General features: G+C 43.4%; 1 protein-coding gene across 10 annotated transcripts in view; it reads left to right on the top strand.

Moving 5' to 3' along the window:
• The window catches only part of ARVCF (ARVCF delta catenin family member), a 602431-nt gene that overhangs the window by 455399 nt on the left and 123346 nt on the right, over positions 1-23686 (top strand). For all 10 annotated transcript variants that reach the window (XM_089490084.1, XM_089490092.1, XM_089490085.1 and 7 more), the window contains one exon: positions 7208-7391. In XM_089490084.1, coding sequence (XP_089346210.1) covers positions 7208-7391 — 184 coding nt within the window. The remainder of the gene's footprint in view (positions 1-7207; positions 7392-23686) is intronic.

Below are 23686 nucleotides of genomic sequence, written 5' to 3' on the forward strand. Positions count from 1 at the left end.
GCCATTGCAGTGTTGAGCAGCTATTTGCCTCTGTGTGTCCACTGCCACCATGGACAAGAGTTGCTCACTCTGAGGTCAGAATGCAGCAACCAGCCACAATCTCATGGACGGGCATCTTGTTTTGGCCGCAGAGCAAGCAACTCTGACCTGCAGCATCAGGTGGCACAGTAGCACAAGTTCTAAACAGCCATTCTGTGTTGCAATGGAGGGCTCTAGATCTTCAGGGAAGATCCAGAGTGTCATAGAATCATAAAATCATAGAATTATAGAGTTGGAAGAGACCACAGGGGCCATCGAGTCCAACCCCCCTGCCATGCAGGAAATCCAAATCAAAGCATCCCCGACAGATGGCCATCCAGCCTCTGCTTGAAGACCTCCAAGGAAGGAGACTCCACTACGCTCCAAGGGAGTTTATTCCACTGTCGAACAGCCCTTACTGTCAGGAAGTTCCTCCTTTTCCTGCAGTTTGCATCCATTGCTTCGGGTCTTAGTCTCTGGAGCAGCAGAAAACAAGCTTGCTCCCTCTTCAATGTGACATTCCTTCAAATATTTGAACAGGGCTATCATATCACCTCTTAATCTTCTCTTCTCCAGGCTAAACATCCCCAGCTCCCTAAGTCGTTCCTCGTAGGGCATGATTTCCAGACCTTTCACCATTTTAGTCACCCTCCTTTGGACACGCTCCAGTTTCTCAATGTCCATTTTGAATTGTGGCGCCCAGAACTGGACACAATATTCCAGGTGGGGCCTGACCAGAGCAGAATATAGTGGCACTATCACTTCCCTTGATCTAGACACTATACTTCTATTGATGCAGCCTAAAATCGCATTGGCCTTGTTAGCTGCCGCATTGCACTGTTGACTCATGTTCAACTTGTGGTCTACTTGGACTCCTAGATCCCTTTCACACATAGTTTCATTCAGCCAGGTGTCCTCCATCCTATATCTGTGCTTTTTGTTTTTCTGCCCTAAGTGCAGTACCTTACATTTCTCTGTGTTGAATTTCATTTTGTTAGCTATGGCCCAGTTTTCTAGTCAGTTCAGGTCATTTTGAATCTTAATCCTGTTCTCTAGGGTATTAGCTACTCCCCCTAATTTGGTGTCATCTGCAAATTTGATAAGTATGCCCCCAATTTTGTCCTCCAAGTCATTGATAAAGTTGTTGAATAGCACTGGGCCCAGGACAGAGCCCTGTGGGACCCCACTGGTCACTTCTTTCCAGGATGAAAAGGAGCCATTGTTGAGCACTCTTTGTGAATGATGAGTTGTTTTTAAAATGAGTTTCAAGGGAGATCTATATTGGGTTTGGTGCTGAACTGGCCAGACGCTATCTGGACAGTTCTCAACAGAACTGGGAATTGGGCCCAGCATCGTTCAGACTTGTCACAGGGGAAATGTGGAGAGGGCATTTTTTTTTTTGGCCCATGCCAGTATGCTTAAATTGGAGAGGAGCATTTTGGTATTAATCCAGACAGTTCAGGTAGCAGCACACACCCCTGTGGCTTCCAGATGCATTCTTGTTGTGGCTGCAATTCATAAAACAATCACCATGGAATACTCATAATCAGTATACCCAGAAACTGAATACAGACAGCAGTGGTATTATAACCAGATCTTGAACAGATAGCTTTTTAGGCATCAGCTCCTTAAACTCCCCAGTTTAGGCTGGAGAATTTTGAGACCGTAGTCTATAAAGTAACTTCCCCCAGTTCTGCTTACAGCATAGGTGGGACAGAACTCTTATGTGTGGTTAAATCTAAAGAGCCTCTTGAGGCTCTTTCAGAGGTCACTTCAAAGAGAGGAACGTTTCAAACCGTCAGAGATCTGTTAGTCATCTCAGCCTCTGAGGTTATGGTTAAAGTGCCACTTAAGCATCGGGTAGTTGGAGATAAAATTTCTGGTGGGACGTGCTGCCTACCTAAGAATGTCCCTAAAAGGATTCCAGCAGAAACACAGGTGCCCTTGGGATGTGTGAAGCCATTGATTTGCTGTGACAAAGGCACTGAACATAAATTCCACACCACATAAGGGATGGCTTGGTTCAATTGTTCTTTTCCCCCCTCCTGGTTTGCATGGGGGTGGCGCTCAGCGCCCCATCCAAGACTCTTTTGCTGATGCATTTCAACAGTGCCGAGTGCTGTGTCTGATGTTTGCCAGCAGGAATAGTGACAAGTGCTGCTTGTAAAGTAGAAAACGTCTGCCAAAGTCTGCAAGCTGAGGTCATAGAATCATAGAATAATAGAGTTGGAAGAGACTCTAAGGGCCATCCAGTCCAACCCCATTCTGCCATGCAGGAACTCACAATCAAAGCATTCCCAACAGATGGCCATCCAGCCTCTGCTTAAAGACCTCCAGGGAAGGAGAGTCCACTACACTCGGAGGGAGTTTGTTCCACTGTCGAACAACCCTTACTGGCAGGAAGTTCCTCCTAATGTTGAGGATCTCTTTTCCTGCAGCTGGCATCCATTGTTCTGGGTCCTATTCTCTGGAGCAGCAGAAAACAAGCTTGCTCCCTCCTCAATATGACATCTCTTCAAGTATTTAAACAGGGCTAAGGCGTTCCTCAGGCTTCATGGTTTCCAGACCCTTCACCATTTTAGTCGCCCTCCTTTGGGCATGCTCCAGTTTCTCAACATCCTTTTTGAATTGTGGTGCCCAGAACTGGACACAGTATTCCAGGTGGGGCCTGACCAAAGCAGAATAGAATAGCACCATTACTTCTCTTGATCTATATTGGAAAATAAACCCTAAAGGAAAATGTCCAGATGTGACAATGTGGCAAATGGTCACGTACTGCTTGTTAACCAGAGAATTGGTTGCAACTGGAGCTCATGTCAGCAGTTGGAAATACAAGGTCATTGTTTGCCAGAGAGCACATAGTGCTAATTTAAATATACAGTGTCATTCTGGAAGGAGAACAATAATTCAGGTGGCACAGGAAATGATGACAGCAAGAGGCTGGGCAAACTGGCCGCATGGCAAAAGTATATATAAAGTCCAGATCTCTACTGTACAGCGTGGATTTGTGTCGGTGGTGGATGTGATACAGCTATTGTTAGTGTGTTCCAGCAACTCTAAGAAATTAAGTGCCCCTTCGGAGATCAACCAGACTCCAGTTTGCTTTCATCTGCAGCTGGATTCCTGGCAAGCTCCAAGGCTGCAGGTTGTTTCATCCTAACGCAGGCTTCTGGAGATACTCTGCACACTCAATTCTGCTACAACAATCTAGACACTATACTTTTATTGATGCAGCCTAGAATACCATTGGCCTTTTTAGCTGCCACATCACACTGTTGACTCATGTTCAACCTGTGGTCTACTTGGACTCCTAGATCCCTTTCACACACAGTCTCGTTGAACCAGGTGTCCCCCTGAGAAATGGGAGGATCTCTGGAAAGAATCCTTTGATGGCCTCATGCATTTGTGTGACCATAGGACAGAGGTGGAAAACATGTGATCTCTCAAGATGTTAGATTGCAATTCCCATAATGTCCCGCTCCTGGCTGTGCTGGGTAGAACTGGTCTCTAAAGCAGTCCAACAATGTCTGAAGACCCATGCAGTCCCCATCACAGTTTTAGGCAGAAGTTCTGTTATCTTTGTCACAGAAAAGAATGGAAGAGGTTGTTCCACTAGGTCTACCATTTTATTTGTTGCTTTTATTCACTGATGTTGCAGTTCTGCCTCTCAATAATGCCACCTTCTGAAAGCTTGATGGAATCCTGTATATTTGGCTTACCTGGGACTAAGTCCACTAAAAACAATGAGACTTCCTTCCCCCAAATACATATTAATTGGACAAGTCCAAAAAAGATGGTCAAACTCTGTAGTAACATCTTCAACATCAGGTTTTCCACATCACTAGTAATGTGCAATGTCGGGATTGGGGTAGCTGATAGAATTATGTTATATTGCTTATTTTGGATAAAAATAAAGGTGCAAGAAGGGTCTGTCACTATATCTACCATATATCCTCATGTACAAGTTGACCTCATGTATAAGTCGAGGGAAGACTTCATGGTCAAAATCCTGGATTTTGATATGACCCATGGATAAGTCGAGGGCAAAACTTAGGAGGCTATAAGGAAGGATGGAAAGGGGGAAATACCACTTCCATCCTTCTTTCTCTTTCTCTGGATCTCTCCCAACCGATTGCCAGCTGCTGGAGGAGAGGTTTTAACGTTGGATTGACAAAGGAAGCAAGTGGATTTAAATGGAGAGTTTTTTCCATAGGAAGCCAGGGCTTGCAAAACAGAGCAGAGAGAGAAGCAAGTGGGTTTAAATGGGGAGTTTTTCTGATAGGAAGCAAAAGCTTGCAAAACAGACTGGAGGGGGAAGGAATTGGTATTCAATGGAGATCAGGGCATCAGGCTTGCTTAGGACCTTTCTAAGCACTACTGGTATATTGACCCTTACTGTATATACGTCTGCCCAAAATTTTAGGGACAATTTTGGGGCATAAATTTCTCGACTAAAGTATGTCTTTAGTTGACCTATGACAGGGTGGTTAATCTTCTTTTCCCCCCTGTATAGTCCAAAGATTTGTTTATTCCACCTTTCCAGTGGTGAGGACAAAGCAACATGTATGCCATTCCTCATCCGCTCTTATCCTTCCCACAACACTGTGAGGTAGGTCAGAGCGAGTGCTGGGTCCTAGGTTACTCATGAAGTTTGGAGGGATTATCACTTTACCATCTCTATCTCATCCAGCCTGACAGGATTTCAGGGAAGTAAATTATTATTAATATTATGCCATTTTACTCAGCCAAGCATCTAATCTCTGGCTTGCTTCCTCACTGCAATCTTATCAAGCCAGTGGAGGTCAGCTTTGGGATGCAACCACGAGAGATATTTGATTTAAAGTATTGAAAATTGTGTGCTTAGTGCAAGACAACAGTGAATCCAATTGAGTCACTGCAAAATAGCATTGATTTTGCACCAAGACGTTCTGTTTTCTGCATTGTGACAGTTTAGACAGAATAAGTTTATATGTATTTGTTTATCATTCCTTCTGTTTCATATATTAAGACCATATGCAGCCCTGCATTTATATCCGGAATCATACTATCCATGCACAAGAATTACATAGCAACAGGTTGAGGCAAATGAGAGAACAAAAAGTTTTCCTCTTGGAAAAACCCTTAATGGCTAAATCCCAGAATACCAGCCCCATGAGAAATAAATGTTTTCAATGGCCATAGAGTACTGACTGGTTCTGTGGTGGGTAGGAGTGGTGATAAACTGGGGGAGAGGGGAATGGAATGAAATAGTTGGAATCTTAAACTGGAGTACTCTGCACTGCAACATATATTTTGCAAGTCGACGTTGGAATGTTCACCAGGCATTCATAGAATCATAGAATTGTAGAGTTAGAAGACTCCAAGGGCCATCCAGTCCAACCCTATTCTGCCATGCAGGAACTCTCAGTCAAAGCATCCCTGACAGATGGCCATCCAGCCTCTGCTTAAAGACCTCTAAGGAAGGAGACTCCACTACACTCCGAGGAAGGAGTGTGTTCCACTGTCGAACAGCCCTTACTGTCAGGAAGTTTCTCCTAACGTTTAGATGGAATCTCTTTTCCTGTAGCTTGCATCCATTGCTCTGGGTCCTAGTCTCTGGAGCAGCAGAAAACAAGCTTGCTCCCTCCCCAATATGACATCCCTTAAAGAATTTAAACAGGGCTATCATATCACCTCTTAACCTTCTTTTCTCCAGGCTAAACATCCCCGGCTTCCTAAGTCGTTCCTCATAGGACATGGTTTCCAGACCCTTCACCATTTTAGTCGTCCTCCTTTGGACATGCTCCAATTTGTCAACATCCTTTTTGATTATGGTGCCCAGAACTGGACACAGTTTGCCAAGTGAGGCCTAATCGAAGCAGAACAGAGTGGCACTGTTACTTCTCTTGATCTAGACACTATATTTCTATTGATGCAGCCTAGAATTGCATTGGCCCTTTTAGCTGCCGCATTACACTGTTGACTCATGTTCAACTTGTGGTCTACTAGGACTCCTAGATCCCTTTCACACAGAGTCTCGTTCAGCCAGGTGTCCCTCATCCTATATCTAGGCATTTCATTTTTTCCCCTACCTAAATGCAGTACCTTACATTTCTCTGTGTTGAAATTCATTTTGTTAGCTTTGGCCCAGCTTTCTAATCTATTCAGGTCATTTCGAATGTTGATCCTGCCCTCTGGGGTATTAGCTGGTCCTCCTAATTTGGTGGCATCTGCAAATTTGATAAGCATGCCCCCTATTCTTTAATCCAAAGCATCCAACCTTCTGGCAGGACTTATAAAGGCGTCACACACACAAAGGTTTGGGGGAGAAAAACCTTGGTGAGTTTTTTTTTTTTCTTGAGGGGATGGGGCTTCTGTGAGTCACTGGGGAGGGGCTAGAAGCCTAGCCTTTATAAGCCCTGCCAGAGGCTTGCAGCAGGTTCAGTTCTTGCCAGGGAGAAGAGGGAGAGAAGTGTCTTGGCAGCAATTTTGATTGGGTGAGGTTCCCCCCCCCCCCTCAAAATCTGGTGAGTGTGTCCAGATGCTTTCAGTCCTACCTTCCTCAGTGAGGGCTAGTAACAATTTTGCTTTGCGGGTCTTAATGTTTGTGTTCATTCATACCATATGTAAGCAAGCTTTAAAAAACCCTACAAATAGTTTCCTTTAAGCATACAGAACAGGGATAGGCAGTGCTGTGGTCCTCCTGGTGTTTTGGGAATACACTCCATGAATCCCATCGTCCACGACCATTGGCCATGCTGTCCGGAGCTGATGAAAATTGGAGTCCAGCAACATCTGCAAGATCATAGGCCCCTCACCACTAATTTTGGAGATTACCGGTTCTAATCATGCTCACCCAAGACACGAATTTGTTCCTCAGTTACTTAACTTGCTGTTAACTCTACGTAATTGTCTGTGAAAGCAATGCTAAAAGAGTTTGAATGCTTACCTCGGTATTTTCATACAGACAGTATTGTTAGCACAGTAAGAATGTAACAAACTGATAGTTAAAAGATCAGAACACCAGTAGTGCTGCAACTAATAAGACCTTACTGTGATTCGCTATAATATTGGTCCAGTTTTGGGTATAATATTTGAACTGAATGGTGATGATTTCATTGGTTGAACCTCCTAAATAATGATGTTCTCTAGAAATGATTAAAATACAAGGATTCCATTGACTATGGCCCGTTGTTTTTTCTTGTTAAAGGTACCCTTTGGAATCTCTCATCCTATGAGCCCCTCAAAATGGTGATCATTAACCACGGTCTTCAGACACTGACCAATGAAGTGATCATCCCGCATTCTGGCTGGGAGAATGAGCCAAATGAAGATTCGAAGCCTCGAGATGCCGAGTGGACAACTGTCTTCAAGAACACATCAGGGTGTCTGAGGTGAGACTGGAATGGGGTGGGATGCTCACACCATTTCTGTAAGCTGAAGAAAGCAGGTTGATGGGACAATAGGAAGGAAAACCACTCTGGTGCATAAAATTTATATTGTCCCTCTCCCATGTTTTTCATTCACACACACATACAAATGTGCACTGCTACCCAGGGCTGGGGAGTAGCAGTGATTTGGCTGGACACGAGCTGGGAGCAAGGATTGAAGTTGTGCAGGGGAAAGGAAGGTATGGCGGCAACAGAGTGAAAGCTTGTTACAAAGGAAGATGGGATAGATGTCTGAAAGCTATCCCACCTTCAGTTCACTCTGTTCCCCAAAATGGATTGGAGAGCCTACCAACCATGCCACAAAACCTTACCTTGCTCCTTTGCAACACCAGGTTGGTCAAAAATAAGACTCATATCATCTATTACCTTCTCTTAGAAGAAGAGGCTGACCTGGCTTGCCTCACTGAGACCTGGCTGGGACAGGACAGTGCAGTAACATGGGCACAGGCCCTCCCAGCCAGGTACTCAGTCATTGAGCAAGTAAGGGGAAGTGGGCGAGGGGGTAGAGTGGCCCTGGTTCACAAAAACAGCCTCACCTTGACCAGGATACTTGTCCAGAAAACAATCCACTTCGAGTGTACGTACCTAAGCCTGAAGACCAAGGATAGTTTGGGGATTCTGTTAGTATACCGTCCACCCCGTTGTCTAACAGACTCCCTAACCGAGCTTCCGGGATCGGCTACGGAGGCGCGAGGAGCGTTCTGGCGGGGCTCCGCCAAAACTGCTCTTTACTCGAGGCTTTTTTTCGTTCCGCAATAGAACAGAGTGAACGAAGACAAGCCCCCCTGGGGGCTTCAAACCACCAACCATGGTATACAGAAGAACTTAGGAAGATGAAGCAGGTTGGACAACAACTAGAGTGCGTCTGGCAAGATACTCGACTCTTATCTGACAGAACTCGCCATAGGAAATTCCTTCGTTCCTATAGAGAGGCAATACGTGCAATGCAGAGAGTCTTCTCTGCACGTATTGCATCTGCAGAGTCTCGTCCAGCAGAGCTGTTTAAGGTGGTGAGGGAACTGACACAGGTTCCACCTGTGCAGAACCCTTTATTTAACCTGACAATGGCCTGCTGTGATGCATTTAACAACTACTTTTCAGATAAAATCTCTCAGATAAGAGCTGACTTGGATGCCGGAGTTACAAGAGAATCAACTGATGAGGTGTCCAGCAACTCCGTTGATGTGGTTATACTGGATCAATTTCAATCTGTAAGTACTGATGATGTGGAGAAGCTCCTTGGAAGAGTGGCTGGCCACCCAGGGGGTGATGCCCTGAGGATGTTCTTAAGGGACATCATCAATGCATCCCTTAGGGAGGGTCATGTTCCATCCTGTTTGAAGGAAGCGGCAGTTAGGCCGCTCCTGAAAAAACCTTCCCTTGACCCCCTGGATATGAAGAACTACAGGCCAGTCTCTTTACTGCCATTTCTGAGCAAGGTGATCGAGAGAGCAGTTGCTCTTCAACTCCTAGCTGTCTTGGAGGAAACCAAGATCCATTTCAAACTGGCCTTAGGACAGGATTTGGAGTTGAGACTGCCATGGTTGCTCTGGCTGATGACCTTTGTCTGGGCATCAACAGGAGTAATGTGACCCTGTTGGTGCTTCTGGACTGTGTTCGCAGTCTGGGGGTGCTCCTAGATTCGTCACTTCACATGACAAATCAGGTGAATGCGACGGTCAGGAGCGCCTGTTATCAGCTCCAGCTGATACGCCAGCTGCGCCCTTTCCTGGAAGTCAGGGACCTTGAGACTGTAGTACATGCACTGGTAACCTCACGCCTTGATTTCTGCAATGCACTCTACATGGGGCTACCCTCGTGCTTGGTCCGGAAATTTCAATTAGTTCAGAACATGGCAGCCAGATTGGTCTCTGGTACATCCAGAAGAGACTATATAACACCAATCCTAAAATCGCTCCACTGGCTGCCCATCAGTTTCCAGGCTCAGTACAAGGTGTTGGTTATTACCTTTAAAACCCTAAATGGCTTGGGTCCAACCTATCTTTGGGACCGCCTCCTTCCATATAATCCTCCCCGCACACTTAGATCCTCAGGGAAAAATCTGTTACAGCCTTGTAAAACAAGGCTGTCTGCAACCTCCCAGAGGACCTTCTCAGCTGTTGCTCCCAGATTGTGGAATGGCCTGCTGGATGAGATCCGTCATATTACCACCCTAAATAGCTTTTAAAAAGCTATAAAGACGGATCTCTTTCGGCAGGCCTTTCCTGAATAGTCCCCTGGCCATCAGAAGGAAAATCAAATGGCGACCTTAGACTTCACCACAGTTTATTGAATTGGTTTTTTTTTAAAGTATGTTTTAAATTTCACATTGTTTAATTGTATTTTAAGGGGTGGGTGGGTTGGGGCTTGGGACTGTTTATTTTAAGTTTGTAAGCCACCCCGATTGCATTGTGTAGAGAGACGGGATACAAATACAATTTATTGTTATTATTACTGTATTATTATTATTATTATTATTATTATTATTATTATTATTATTATTTGGGGGTTGCTCCTTATCCTACTCCAGAGTAAGATTTTTTCTTACTATTACTCCTTACTCCTACTCAGGTAAAAACCTCTTACTCCTTTACTCCTTATTCCTTACTCCTACTCCTCAGCTCTGGGGGAAAGCCCTGGTTGCTTTGCAAGGCTGGCCTATGTGTAAGTGTCTCGCTTTGCCTCCCAGTCCCTTCCCCGGTGCAATATAATAAAATTGTTTTTTGGTGTTTGCATGTGCAATATAATAACAGGAATAAGGAGTAACAAATATATTTTGTTACTCCTTGTTCCTACTCCTGTAAAAACCCCTTACTCCTTTACTCCTTATTCCCCAGCACTGTTGCTCCCACTTGGGATTTCCACTCTACATGGTCAGGAATATGTCCAAATTTTTATTTGTGTTTTAACTGCCTAGCTGATACATTTGCCATCTTTAGTTTATGGTGTGACCCAGCTTTATGGACAAATGCGCAGAGATACAGGGGACCAGATCCAACGTATCATATCTTGGATGACTAAACTGTGATAGGCATAAGGCTTGTGCTTTCTCATACTTTGACTTGTCTTCTTTACTTACTTTTCCATGGACTACAATGGAAGATGCCTGGGCCCATTAGGCCTCCTTTCCCATTATGGGAAATACCCAATCTGCACATTTGTATGAGTTTAATACAGGTAGCATTCACCTTCTCTCTCATCCCTATTTCAGAGTAGGAAACAGGCCTTTTAATTCACCTGCAAGGCTTCTGTGTGTGTGCAGTATTGTATCTCACAAAACTGAAACTCAACTAAATCGATTGACCTCATTTTTTGTTGCTGCTTTATATTTTTATCTTGTCTCTTTTGACCAGAAATAATCCAGCATATATATCTCTTCTGCTTCCAAAACTCATATACAGGCATCCTCTTATAACAAAATGCTTGGAAATGCTGACAGGGCAGTGGCAAATTTGGGATTGATCATCCATGCACGAAACAAATGGAATGATATTTTTAACCTCTCCTATTTGAATTGAGGCAGAGCTCTGAAAAAGCTAACTTGTGGTGGGGGGGGGGACTTCATCATAACTGCAGAGGATCATGTTTTATTGGGGCAGAGGCTATTAGACTGAGCTTCTGTTCTCTGGGCCAAATGCATTTGTCTCCCCGCCCCCCTACACACACACTTTCCACTGATATTCAGTTTAAGACAGGTTTTTTGCAGGTGGCGGGGAATAACCTGGGGATCCATCTAACAAAGCCTGATACAAAAGACACATACTGGGACCAGGAATTTGTTTTGAGAATTGGAACTGAATGAAGTTCACACTCCTTCTACACCACCGTCCCTGTTTACTTCAAGGGATTTATAAACTATTATTTAAGCCACAACGCTTTTAGAGTATAGAGGAGGGTCATTTTGTTGCTATGAAATCTAGTACAAATTCTTCTGAGATCAGCCAGTGGAACCAATTCTTCTCCCCACCACCATTTTGTAATAAACATAATGGCATCAAAGAGGGTTCAAGCCAGCCTTCCCTACTGATTTATTTCATTATTTTATTATAAAGCTATTCCTTTATTTATGTAAATCATTTCTACTTCCCCTTTCTTTACTCTTCAGTGGCATTCTGGAAGGAAATTCCAGCACACCAAATTTGTTGCTGAAATTTATTTTATATTTATTTATTTCCATGGAGTAGCTGAGGTGCCAGTTTGGCTCCAGGTATCTACCATCTGTTAAAGCAGAACGGTCTCTCTTCTGGTGTGGACAGAGCTTTGTTCGGCTCATTTTCTGTTTAATTGTTACTATCTTTAACTGTGTGTCACTTTAGCTTTTTGTAAGTTTTTCGGGCTGTGTGGCCATGTTCTAGAAGAGTTCATTCCTGACGTTTCGCCAGCATCTGTGGCTGGCATCTTCACATTGTTCTGCCCCAGAAGAAAGTCACCTTTTCTGATGGGCTGCCACTTACAGCCAAGGGGATACTTCTAATTAATTGCCCAAATTACATTTGGTGTATATTTAATTTATTTTCTGTAACTAAATAGAACCTGCACACATTTGAATGAGATAATGAAGAAATAGAAATAGTAAAATACTTTTCATACCTGGGATCAAACATTAATAGAAATGGGGTCTGCAGCCAGGAAATCAGAAGATGATGAAGAATGGGGAGGGCGGCTATGAAAGAACTAGAGAAGATCCGAAAATGCAAAGATATACAGCTCAGCACAACAGTTAGAAGTGTACAAGCCATTGTAGTCCCTATTACACTGGATGGATGGATGTGAGAGCTGGACAGTTAGGGAGGAGGATAGGAGGGAAATCAATGCATTTGAGATGTGGGGCTGAAGAAGAGTGATGAGAATCCCGTGGATGGCCAAAAAGACAAAGAAAGGGGCCCTAAAGCAGATCAAGCCAGAAATCTCCCTGGAAGCCAAGATGACAAAACTTAGGCTGTTGTACTTTGGACACATCATGCGAAGTCATGTATCACTGGCAAAAACAATAATGCTAGGAAAGGTAGAGGGAAGTAGAAAATGAAGGCAGCCACGTGCTAGGTGGGTGGGCCCATTAAAGAAATCCTAAGTATGAATTTACAAGAACTAGGCAGAACAGTGGAGGAAAGGGGGTCTTGGAGGAGTTTCCATGGCTTGGTGTCGACTCGAGGGCAGTTAACAACAAAATATCTGCCTTGCTGACTAGGTTCCTCATATTCTACCCTGGCAGTGGCAAGGTCTTTTTAGTGATGGTTCTGGAAGGGTCTTCCCTCTGAGTCCCAGAATTAAAAGCCCTTGCTGGGGTCCAGGAATCTTTAAAAGCTTGAAATATTAGGAATTTCACCCAGCAATCCTTGCCATTTTGTTTGGGTGGTATGATGTGGGGTGCATGTCTATTGGTCTATGTATCAATAAATTTAAGTACAATGCTACATTATACTGAGTTAATTATTGTTACATGTTTCACTCAGTTTCCAGTTTCAGTGCTGGATTCCTTACTGAAATTTTGCTTGGAGATGTCAGGGGTTATAGCAAGGGCCTTCTTCATGTGAAGGATGTACTCTGTTACTGGCCTTCATGCCAGCATCACTTGTACATTTGTTTTAAGAAATGGCCTCATGCCAATCCAGAGCACAGATCTGGGACTGTCTGCATGCAAGGTATGTGCTGCACCATTGGACTGTGGCCTTGGGTTTAAACAGTATGTTTATATGGCTGAATCTAAAAGCAGCCAAGATTGTGGAAAAATGGGATGACAGGGTGAGAAATGAGAGAGGGGGCCACGAGAAAGTGAATGAAGACTGAGTCTCAGATTCATGAATGCCATATAGAATGCCCTCTTGCAAAATGTGAAGTTGCTCCCATCCCCCACCTCAAAATGAACTTTCTTTGAACATGAAAAATCTTAGGCCTGTTACAGACTGCCAAATCCGGAAGCTGCACCAAAGCTGCACTCCAGTGCTTAGGAATGGAGTGTGGCTTTGGCGCGACCTCCGGACTCTTAGGACCCATGCATCATTTAAATAGCATACCTCCAAAGAGACCCAAAGCAGCTTTATTTTGGCAGTCTGTAACAGGCCACAGCATGTTCAGAAGAAGCTTCATGTGCAAGTTTTCTAATGGAGGTGTGAATGTGGTTGCCTGTCCTTTTTGTCATTGCTGGGGTTCTTTAAAGCATTCCCTAATACTGTGGGCTGATAGAGAGAACTTGCATTGCTGATACAGTGCCCTATTTTTGGCACCACGCTGGCATAGGTCACACTTTCCTAAATGGGCATGTTGCTAGCACAGCAAGGCTTGGAAACGTGCTGCAACAGACTTAGAGCTTGCACATCCATGATACCATACACTTCTGTCTGCACATACTACTTCGAGGCGACTAAATGTTAGCCCCGCAGACTGCTTTGAGGCCTGTGGGTCCATAGAGGTGAATTCTGAAGCAGTTTCTTCTTGGTACAGCAGTGTACTGAAGTGTAAAATGTAACAGCCCTCTGCTCATTTGTTCTTCCTATGCATGTTGGTACATGAGAGAGAGAGCACATTCACTTCAGTTGTGACAAGAACTCCCATGATGAGTGTGAGGCTGTTCCACACATGGGGTTATAGGATCCATAGGAGCACCATTTACACAGTAGGGCTTCCATGGATTCCCTGTGAGGCTTCAGGGGCCTGTGAGCTACTTCTTAGAGCTTCTTAGAAGAATTCTCACACAAGAATGGGGAGAAAGGGTCGGAGGAGAAGAAGCCAGGAGGAAAAAACCCTGCAAGTCCTGTTTCTGATCACTTCTGCAAGTGTCATTTCTTCCTTTTAGTGCCCCCTTCCTCTCCCTATGTCAGCCACAGAGGGTCAGCTAGGTTGCAGGGGCGCCCGAGTCTGTTCTGTTTAATTGTAAACTGTATTTTACATTTAGAATTTTACACTTCAGTTTATCCAAAGACTTTGGCTAGACTTTGCCCTCAGTGTGAAGTCGAAGGTTTTCATGGTTGGCATACTGTGTCCAGTTCTGGGCACCACAATTCAAAAAGGATGTTGAGAAACTGGAGCGTGTCCAAAGGAGGGCGACTAAAATGGTGAAGGGTCTGGAAACCATGTCCTATGAGGAATGACTTAGGGAGCTGGGGATGTTTAGCTTGGAGAAGAGACGATTAAGGGGTGATATGATAGCCCTGTTTAAATATTTGAAGGGATGTCATACTGAGGAGGGAGCAAGCCTGTTTTCTGCTGCTCCAGAGACTAGGACATGAAGCAATGGATGCAAGCTACAGGAAAAGAGATTCCATCTAAACGTTAGGAGAAACTTCCTGACAGTAAGGGCTGTTCGACAGTGGAACACACTCCTTCCTCGGAGTGTAGTGGAGTCTCCTTCCTTAGAGGTCTTTAAGCAGAGGCTGGATGGCCATCTGTCAGGGATGCTTTGACCGAGAGTTCTTGCATGGCAGAAGGGGGTTGGACTGGGTGGCCCGTGGGGTCTCTTCCAACTCTATGATTCTATGATCCATAGACTATTGTGGGGTTTTTTTGGGCTATGTGGCCATGTTCAAGAAAAGTTTGTTCCAGACATTTTGCCAGCATCTGTGGATGGCATCCTCAGAGACTGCTGGCATGAAAGAGAGTGGGGTATATATGTACTGTGTGACCCTGGGTAAGAAGGGGTGATTTCCATGTTAATCTGTGTATTGTTCTATTGTTGAATGGCAAGGCCTCATTGTGGGAGGATATGCAAGGAAGATTAGTGTATGTTTAATAAGAGATCATTGTCTGAAGATGCCAGCCACAGATGCTGGCAATACATCACGAATAAACTCTTCTAGAACATGGCCACATTGCCCGAAAAACCCATGAAAAACTCTATTTGCCCGCAGTCTCTCAAAAGTGATATTGCATGTGGTTGTGTTTCACCCATTCCCATTTTTGCTGTGCTTTCGAATCATTCCGCTTTTATGACAAGTGCTAATAGTTCATGCCAAGCTAATAAAGGACCTGTGTTGCACCTTATAGAGCATTGGAGTGTACTTCAGTCCCATTTTCACTGATTAATATGTACCTCCAGAATGATTTTTTTATATTTCTATTTCCTTGGGCTTGCGGTCTTTTAATGAAGCTTCATCATTCCCTGGAGAGTAACTTTCTCAATGTAGATGGTAATGAAAAGTGGTCTGAGAAGGCCTGTTACTGAAAGCATCATCAGCCCCTTTAGACAAACACCCCCTTCTGAGTGGGATTCAGGCATAGTAATTTTTATTGACACATGCCTCACTCCCTCATTCCTATGCAAGATGTTTGATGGAATGGGGCTGAAAGGTTTAGCTAAAATGAGCCTTAGATTCCCTCACTATTGCAGACCTTAAAGATGATCGTTAATGGAGTAGACTAAAATTACATTGTAAAGTCGAAGGCTTTCATGGCCGACATCCATAGTTTTTTATGTTTTTTTTTTTGGGGGGGGGGCTATGTAGCCATGTTACATAGGAGCCTATAGGAATAAACTCTTCTAGGACATGGCCACATAGCCCGAAAAACCCACAAAGAACTATAAAACTGCATTGCAACATTTTTACCCTCTCCTCACCACTCCCATTAGCAGGCTCCTTCATTGGTATGATCTTATGATTGTTGTTGTTGTTGTTGTTGTTGTTGTTGTTGTTAGATTTATTTGTAGCCCATTTTTATCCCCAAAATGGGACTCAAGGTGGCTTACCGTTTAAAAGAGCAGGAGCATGCCATGGGCTTGTGCACTTTCCCTTTGAACAGTCCTGTTCCTTCTTGCCCTAACTGAGCAAGCCATACTTTGTCATTAAGCCTGAATTATGAGAACAATGGTTTATGCAAGCCATAGTCTTCCTCCAAACTGAAGATTCAAAACATGTTTTGAAGGTAGGGGTTCATTCCCCAGTTTGGTGGCAAACTATGGTTTATTCATGCAAGGGAATGATGGCGCATGAGAAGAGAGCAGGAACACAGGGGAATGTTCCCAAAAAGAGAAATCTGAGTTTGTTTGTCATGAAACAGAAAGGGAGTGACTCTTTATGGGAAGGACCATAGCATGTGGTAGAGCACATATTTTGCACACAGAATGTCCTTGTTTAATTTCTGATATTTCCAAGTAGGACTGAGAAGAACTCCGATTTGAAAGAGTGGACAGCTACTGCCAGTAGGGGTAGTCCAGGATAAATCCCATTATGCCCAGCAAGTGTTTTGTCAAGGCTGATGTGACTGGTAGTGAAGGAAGGTTGAGAAAAGGCAGCATGGATAAAGCTGAGCTAGATCAAGAGAGATGAATCTTTCTTAGCCTGAGCATCGGCATTTCTCCATTGATGATGATCTTGATGGGCTGCTGAGTAAAACCAAATTTGCCCAGCTGGGCTTTGGACCATTTTCTTAAACAAAATGGGAACTCGAGCTGTATTGTGGTATTGTGCTTCAGCTTGTGAATCCAGAGTGATGTCAGATTATTAAATTTGTTGATGTTGATGCCGACTTGGTGTGATAAATAAATGAATCCATCCGTTGTTCAGGATGAAGCATCCCACCAACATGGCGATCACCAGCCGAGAATAAATTTTTCAGCCATCTGTTTGGCTGGCTTTCATGTTAACTATTCCCTTTTTACCATTACTGACATGATAGTTAGACGACCTAGAAACCAAAGCGCTGATGAATGGCACTGACTGCAAATTTAAAATGTGTGTTTCCATTTGAAATGAAGATATATATATATATATATATATATATATATATGAGAGATTTCCTCAAAGGCTGGTTTTTCTCTCCTCTTTGATCATATACTGGTGCTGGTTGGAGAGATGTGAACTCAAGATAGTGCGCTGTGTTGATTTTATAAAACAGGGATGAAACAGGGAACACTTTTTAAATTTTACTTTCAAGGGTGCAAAAACACATATTTAAATAACTTGGATGACAGCTCACAGTATGTCTGTTCTACCATCACAATTGCTTTAATTTCTATCTATTTTTTATTATTATTATTATTTCATGTGCAGCACATGAAATTTGCCTAGCAAGTCATTCTGTGTGGGTGGCAGTTGTCAAACTCCTTACAGCTCTGGGCACATTAACCAGATATTACTTCTCATTTCCAGAACCTTTTTTTTTTAATGGTAGTCTGAGCCAAGGGCCAAGCAACATTTTCAAGTAAAGGCATTCGAACACTTTTTAAGAAATGACAACTTTTTATTCATTTAAGAATGGACAAAGGGAGGTGTGCGTGGTTATTGGGACGGTGGCATAATATATAATGAACCTCTTTCTCCCACTGCAATTTCCAAAGATAATATGGTGCCCATACAAAACTGCAAAAAGATCCCAGATTCAGTCCTTGGACTATCAAGAAGTGTAAGTGACAGATCCCGAGTTTGGAGAAGTTACTTTTTCAATTGCGGCTCTGAACATTCTGCCATGCTGCAGAGGACTCTGGGAATTGTAGGTCAAAAATAATTTCCCCAAGCTCTCAATAGTACTGGGAAAGAGCTCAGCCCAAGGCCATGGAGGACCACATCTGATCAAACTATATTATTATTGTTGTTACTGCTACTACTACTGTACTACCACCACCACTACTGTTTATTTATTTATTTATTTCTATCTTGCTTTTTCCCCAGTTTGGGACTCAAAGCGGCTTGCAACAAATTGGAAATCACATAGTTAAAAATTGACAAGATGCAAATGTTAAAATGAGATTAAACTATAGAAAAAATAAATAAAACCAGATTAAAACCTATAATTAAGCATATGCACGTGCGCACACACACACACACACACACATCACACCCCTGTAAATGTGGTGCCAAGGCAGAAAATGGCAGTTTGGAGACATGGGATAGAGCAGCCTTTCTCAGCCTGGTTTCTTTCTGATGCGTTTGACTATATTCCCCATAATCCCTCAACATTAGCCATGTCATATAATAGGAATGGCTGTCCCACACGTTAAGAGAGCACTATTTTTTAAATGAAAATTTGAAAAATTATACAAAAACATAGACTATAAAAAACCAGCACAACACAAAACAAAGATTATATAAAACAAGCCGAGAAAGAAAACTCAAACATATGCATGTAAAGGGGATATTACTAGTTTGAGAAATAAGCAGTTATCACTTTGGGGCTAAATGTAAGCCATTCTGTTTTTAATTTAGGTTATCAACCCATCCTCAATCCTTAATACTTCTTCATTTAAACGTCTTGTCTTCATTCTCCCAGTAAGACTTCCTTTACTTCTTATTGTTGGTATAACACTGTTATCTTTACAAAGAATGGAAGAATGGAATACACACACACACACACATATATACACACACACGTGTGTGTGTATTTATTAAGATATGAATATCAAATTGGGCATGGGCAAGGAAGAGAGAGGGGAAGATATGTACATATATATATATATATAAATACATATATATATTCCTTGCCCGTCTCCAATTTGATACTCATATCTTAAATGTCTTGTCTTGCGTTTCTGAGATAATGCACTGAAATATATATTGTTTTTTCTGTGTAGTTTATGGAGAGCACCATATTGAGGAAGGCTGGATTAGAATTCAGCACCTAAATTCAAGGCAAGATAAGAGATTGCCTAAAGAGCTCTGTGCTCACAGTAGGACCAGTGAACTTTCCACTGGCCAGAAAGTGTTTTCAGTCTTCAGGTTTTTCCATATTTTCAAATGGAGAATCTACGAAATCCACCACATCTCCTGATCCCAGCTAACCTAGAAGCCATTATGGTGAAACCTGATGGGCCTCCTCTGATAGTCGGGGAACATATATACTCCATGACTCCAAAGATCAACCTCTCCACCTTTTCTCTCTCTGCCTGCTTTTAAAAACATATTTGTCCAATTGAAAGCCCTGTGGTCATGAAAGCTTGTGCAGAGATTTCCATCCCTTTTTGGTTGCGCAAATAGTATTGCGATCATCTGGGTTTTTTCAGTGGAGTAAGGCTGTGTTGGTATGAGCAAGCACTGCCCTTCTGGCCCATTCATCATGGTGATGAATCACAAGTATTTCTCCAAAGAAAACTGTTGAGGAATGAGGGCTTTCAGAATGTGCTTTGTACGCTTCACATGGCTTCCCATTCTGGAGCTAACAGCAGTGGCATTGCATATTCTCCTGCCTCCTCCTGCAGCCCTCCCACTTATGCGGAGTAAGGCCGCTCTCAAAACTAACAGATGGAGGAAGGAAAGAAATCCATCAATATTTGAGTTTCGGAAAGAGAGCTGCATATGTGAGCATCTCCCAAGTCAGCTTGTCGGAGGGAGAGAAAACGCCTGGGTGAGGGTATATGTATGAAAGAGACGCGTGCGCTGCTGCTTCAAACTTTGCCAGAAGAAATATTTGATTTATTTCCCTGTTTGAAGCAAAGCAAGCCACGGAACGAGTTTTTAGAATGCCAAAGACTTTATTTAAGTGCCAGTAAAAAATTAATGGCTTAAAGAGTATATTGCGGCTTTGGATCCCGTATCCAAAGAAAGGTGGGTATGGAGTGCTTTGTATCTTATGCTATTCAGTGCCTATATGAAGCTGTGGGGTGAGCAGTCGTGTCACTAGGGTTGGCATCACCCAGTGCTGGCATCACTCAGTGTGTCACCCCCACATTGACCTCCTCCTGTACCACACCATACAGACCCCTTAGAAATGTTTTTTTCCTGCTCATATCACTCTTAAATCGTAATTCTCGCTGAATGTACTGGTAATAGTTGTGGCATAAATTAAAAATGTACCTTTCAGTTACAATGTCATACCCGCACCCTCAATTTATTTGCTTGCACATAGGACCTTGTCACACCGAGGCGTGAAATCCTGTGCAGAAATGGGATTTTAAAATCAGCTTTTGCAGGTAGTTTTTCAGACGACGTTTGTGTCAATGAGAAGTTTCCGAAAGTTCTTGAAGTTCCCGAAAGTAAAAAGAAATGGGTTTTGTCAGCTTTGCGTTCGGATTAGTGTCGCGTTATTTCTCATTAAAGCAAACGTCGTCTGAAAAACTACCCACTTTTGCCGATTATTTCTAATTTCTGATTGGGTTAACCCCGAACGTCGTGTGAAAAACGACCTGCTTTTTGTGGAGGTTTTTCCACTTTAAATCAAGTTTCTGCACGGGATCCGTCCCATGTAATACACTCCAAAGTTTCATGTGGTTAAGATGCAACTTTGGTAAAATCTAATAGTTTGAAAGACAATTTTAAAAGAATTTAATTTAAAAAAAAATTAATTTAATTTTTTTATTAAAAAAAAACCTGGGGCCTCTCCTTTGTCCTCCCACTGACCTTACCCCATCTCTTCAGCATTTTAAAGGGAAGCAGGTGAAGGCCACAGCCTGTTCCTGCCAAAAGGCAGATGTTTGGAGAGCAATGGTGTCACTTTAGTGACTTAGGGTGTCACTTAGTGTGGCCTGCAGCCCCCGCATTCCCCTCGTGATGTCCCTGAAGGTGAGGTCAGTAGGCGTCTTGGCTTGGTTGGCATGAGTTTGATGATGCCATTCAGCTCTACATCTTTTTATCCTTGGAGTCCGCTGGGCCTGAGCTCAGGCCCAGCAGACTCCAAGGATAAGAAGAAGTAGAGCTGAATGGCATCATCAAACTCATGTCAACCAACCCAAGACGCCTACTGATCTGGACCAGTGCCCAGATACGGTTAACAGTATTGAAAAGTGAACTGTGAACTAAAGTTGGATCTGTACCTTGGTGGTGCTCAGATCTATGAACTGAGTAAGCAACCTGCCTGGGATAGCATTACATTACCTTGAGGGAGCAGGTGTGTACTCTTGCAGCCATCTTTTTCACTAGAGGCTAGCTTTCCTGGGTAGGGTCCACAGTAGTCCATGCATTCATGAGTTTCCTGCTGCTAGACTACTGTAGTGTGCTCTGTGTGGGGCTGCCCTTGGAAGTCAACTCAGAAGTTGCAGCTAGCGCAAAATGCAGCAGCTGGTCTCTTGTCTGGAGCATCCGTTCCTGGAATGTGCCTGAAAAGCATCTGAGAGGAGGTGCTGGAAAAAGTCCAATCAGAATGAGTAATATTGAGCACTGATGGATGTAAGACAGTATACCCAGTGTTCTTTTCTAAACTTCAGGTACTTCGTTGTTGCGGAATTTCAACCTTGGGTCATATTGGATGGAAATGATGAACCCTGCAGCCCCACACCTCTGCGGGCTCATAGCTGCAAGAAATGGGGCAAAACCATGAACCAGGCTGGGTCCCATGAATACATATATGGCATTGCTTCTCACCTTAAGCAATGAAGTAGTCTTGTGGGCACCACAATTCAAAAAGGATGTTGACAAACTGGAGTGTGTCCAGAGGAGGGCAACCAAAGGGTCTGGAAACCATGACTTATGGGGAAAGACTTAGGGAGCTGGGGATGTTTAGCCCGGAGAAAAGACAGTTAAGGGGTGATATGATAGCCCTGTTTAAGTGTTTGAAGGGGTGTCACATTGAAGATGGAGCAAGCTTTTTTTCTGCTGCTCCAGAGACTGGAACATGGAACAGTGAGTGCAAGCTGCAGGAAAAGATTCCAGCTCAACATTAGGAGGAACTTCCTGACAGTAAGAGCTGTTTGACAGTGGAACACGCTCCCTTGGATAGTGGAGGAATCTCCTCTGGAGGTTGTTAAACAGAGGCTGGATGGCCATCTGTTGGGGATGCTTTGATCGTGAGTTCCTGCATGGCAGCGGTTGGACTGGATGACCCTTGTGGTCTCTTCCAATTCTATGATTCCTTGATTCTATGATCGTGGCTTGTTTTTGCTCGATGTATTCACAGGGACCATTTGCTTTGGGTCTTGCTGAGTTTAGGGCCAAGATATTAAGAGGAGTGGAGTGGGGTGGGCAGGTGTCCCTGCTGAACATACACTCAGCTCATCTTGTTGGGAGGCATAATAAAGACACCTGAGCTGAAGGAGACTCATAATGAGCTCCCAGATCTTGTACAGGATCGTGGCATATGGCTGTCCCGAGGCTTATATCATGAACAAAAGAATCTAATTCCTCCCACTGTAGGAATTCTTCGAGTTCAGCCTGATGGTGCCTGATGTTTCACTTGTACTGGCAATAAATTATGCATTGCTTTTAACTGCAGAGTCACAGCCTGGTTCCATCAACCCCTTTTGTGCTTCACAATCAACGCCGAAGTGTAGATTAAAAAGTTGTACTCTGGCACTGCATCACCTTATGATGTTCCCTCATAGGGATGTGTGAAAGCTTTTGTTTAATTTTAACCAATTAAATAATCCTCAGGTCCTTGGAGCAGAGCACAGACCTAGGTAGAAATCCCTAGCTTTTGTGGCCTTGTGGTGCATTCTGGCAACAACCAAAAGCCACTCATCAGCATGGTGACATTTTATATGTGCACAAAGAACACTGTGCACATTTCTAAAATGGACACAAATGTGCTCTTAGTCAATGGAAACATGTGTCCCAAAATGTGTAGAATTGAAAAAATATGTTTAGAAGAATGAATCATAGAATCATAGAGTTGGAAGAGACCTCAAGGACTATCCAGTCCAGCCCCATACACAACTAAAGCACTCCTGACAGATAGCCATACAGCCTCTGTTTGAATGCACACAAAACTATTTAATATTTTTTTTTACCAAGGCGGGGGGGGGGAGGGGTAACTTACCCAGAACTTGGGCAGGATGTACCCCAACACTATTTTTAGAATGTCCCATCCCAAGTTGGATGGAGCTAATGCAAGTCCTTTACCACATTTTTTGTTGTTGTTAACTGCTGTTGAGTTGATCTCAACCCATGGTGACCTATGATGAGACATCTCCAAGGTCCTCTGTCCTTCACTGCTCTGCTCAAACTCAGACTCAAAGGAGTTTATCACACAGGAGGAATTTCTCTTAATTTCGAATGAAAAGAAATTGGGGCCAGAACGCATTCATGTGAATTCACTAGTTCAGCGAATTTACGTGAATTCGAATTGCGTTCAAACTGACTTCCCATTGCCCGAAAATAGCTTGCCATTGCCAGAAATTGCATGTGATCACCTCTCACGCAATAATGTGAAACCCCATGATTGCGTTTGGACTGACTTCCCATTGCCCAAAATTGCATGTGGTAGTCTGTCACTCAATAACGTGAAACCCCATGATTGCGTTCGGACTGACTTCCCATTGCCCAAAATTATTTGTGGTAGTCTATCACGCAATAACGTTCGGACTGCCATTGGATTATACTTCCAATTTCCCTTGTCTGATAACATCCAAAGTGTTCTCTTTAATAGAGTCCGTCCATCTTGCA

Source organism: Sceloporus occidentalis, unplaced genomic scaffold (assembly GCF_023333645.1).
Source record: "Sceloporus occidentalis isolate IW3139 unplaced genomic scaffold, rSceOcc1.0.p SCAF_41, whole genome shotgun sequence".
Classification (NCBI taxonomy): Eukaryota; Metazoa; Chordata; class Lepidosauria; order Squamata; family Phrynosomatidae; genus Sceloporus; species Sceloporus occidentalis.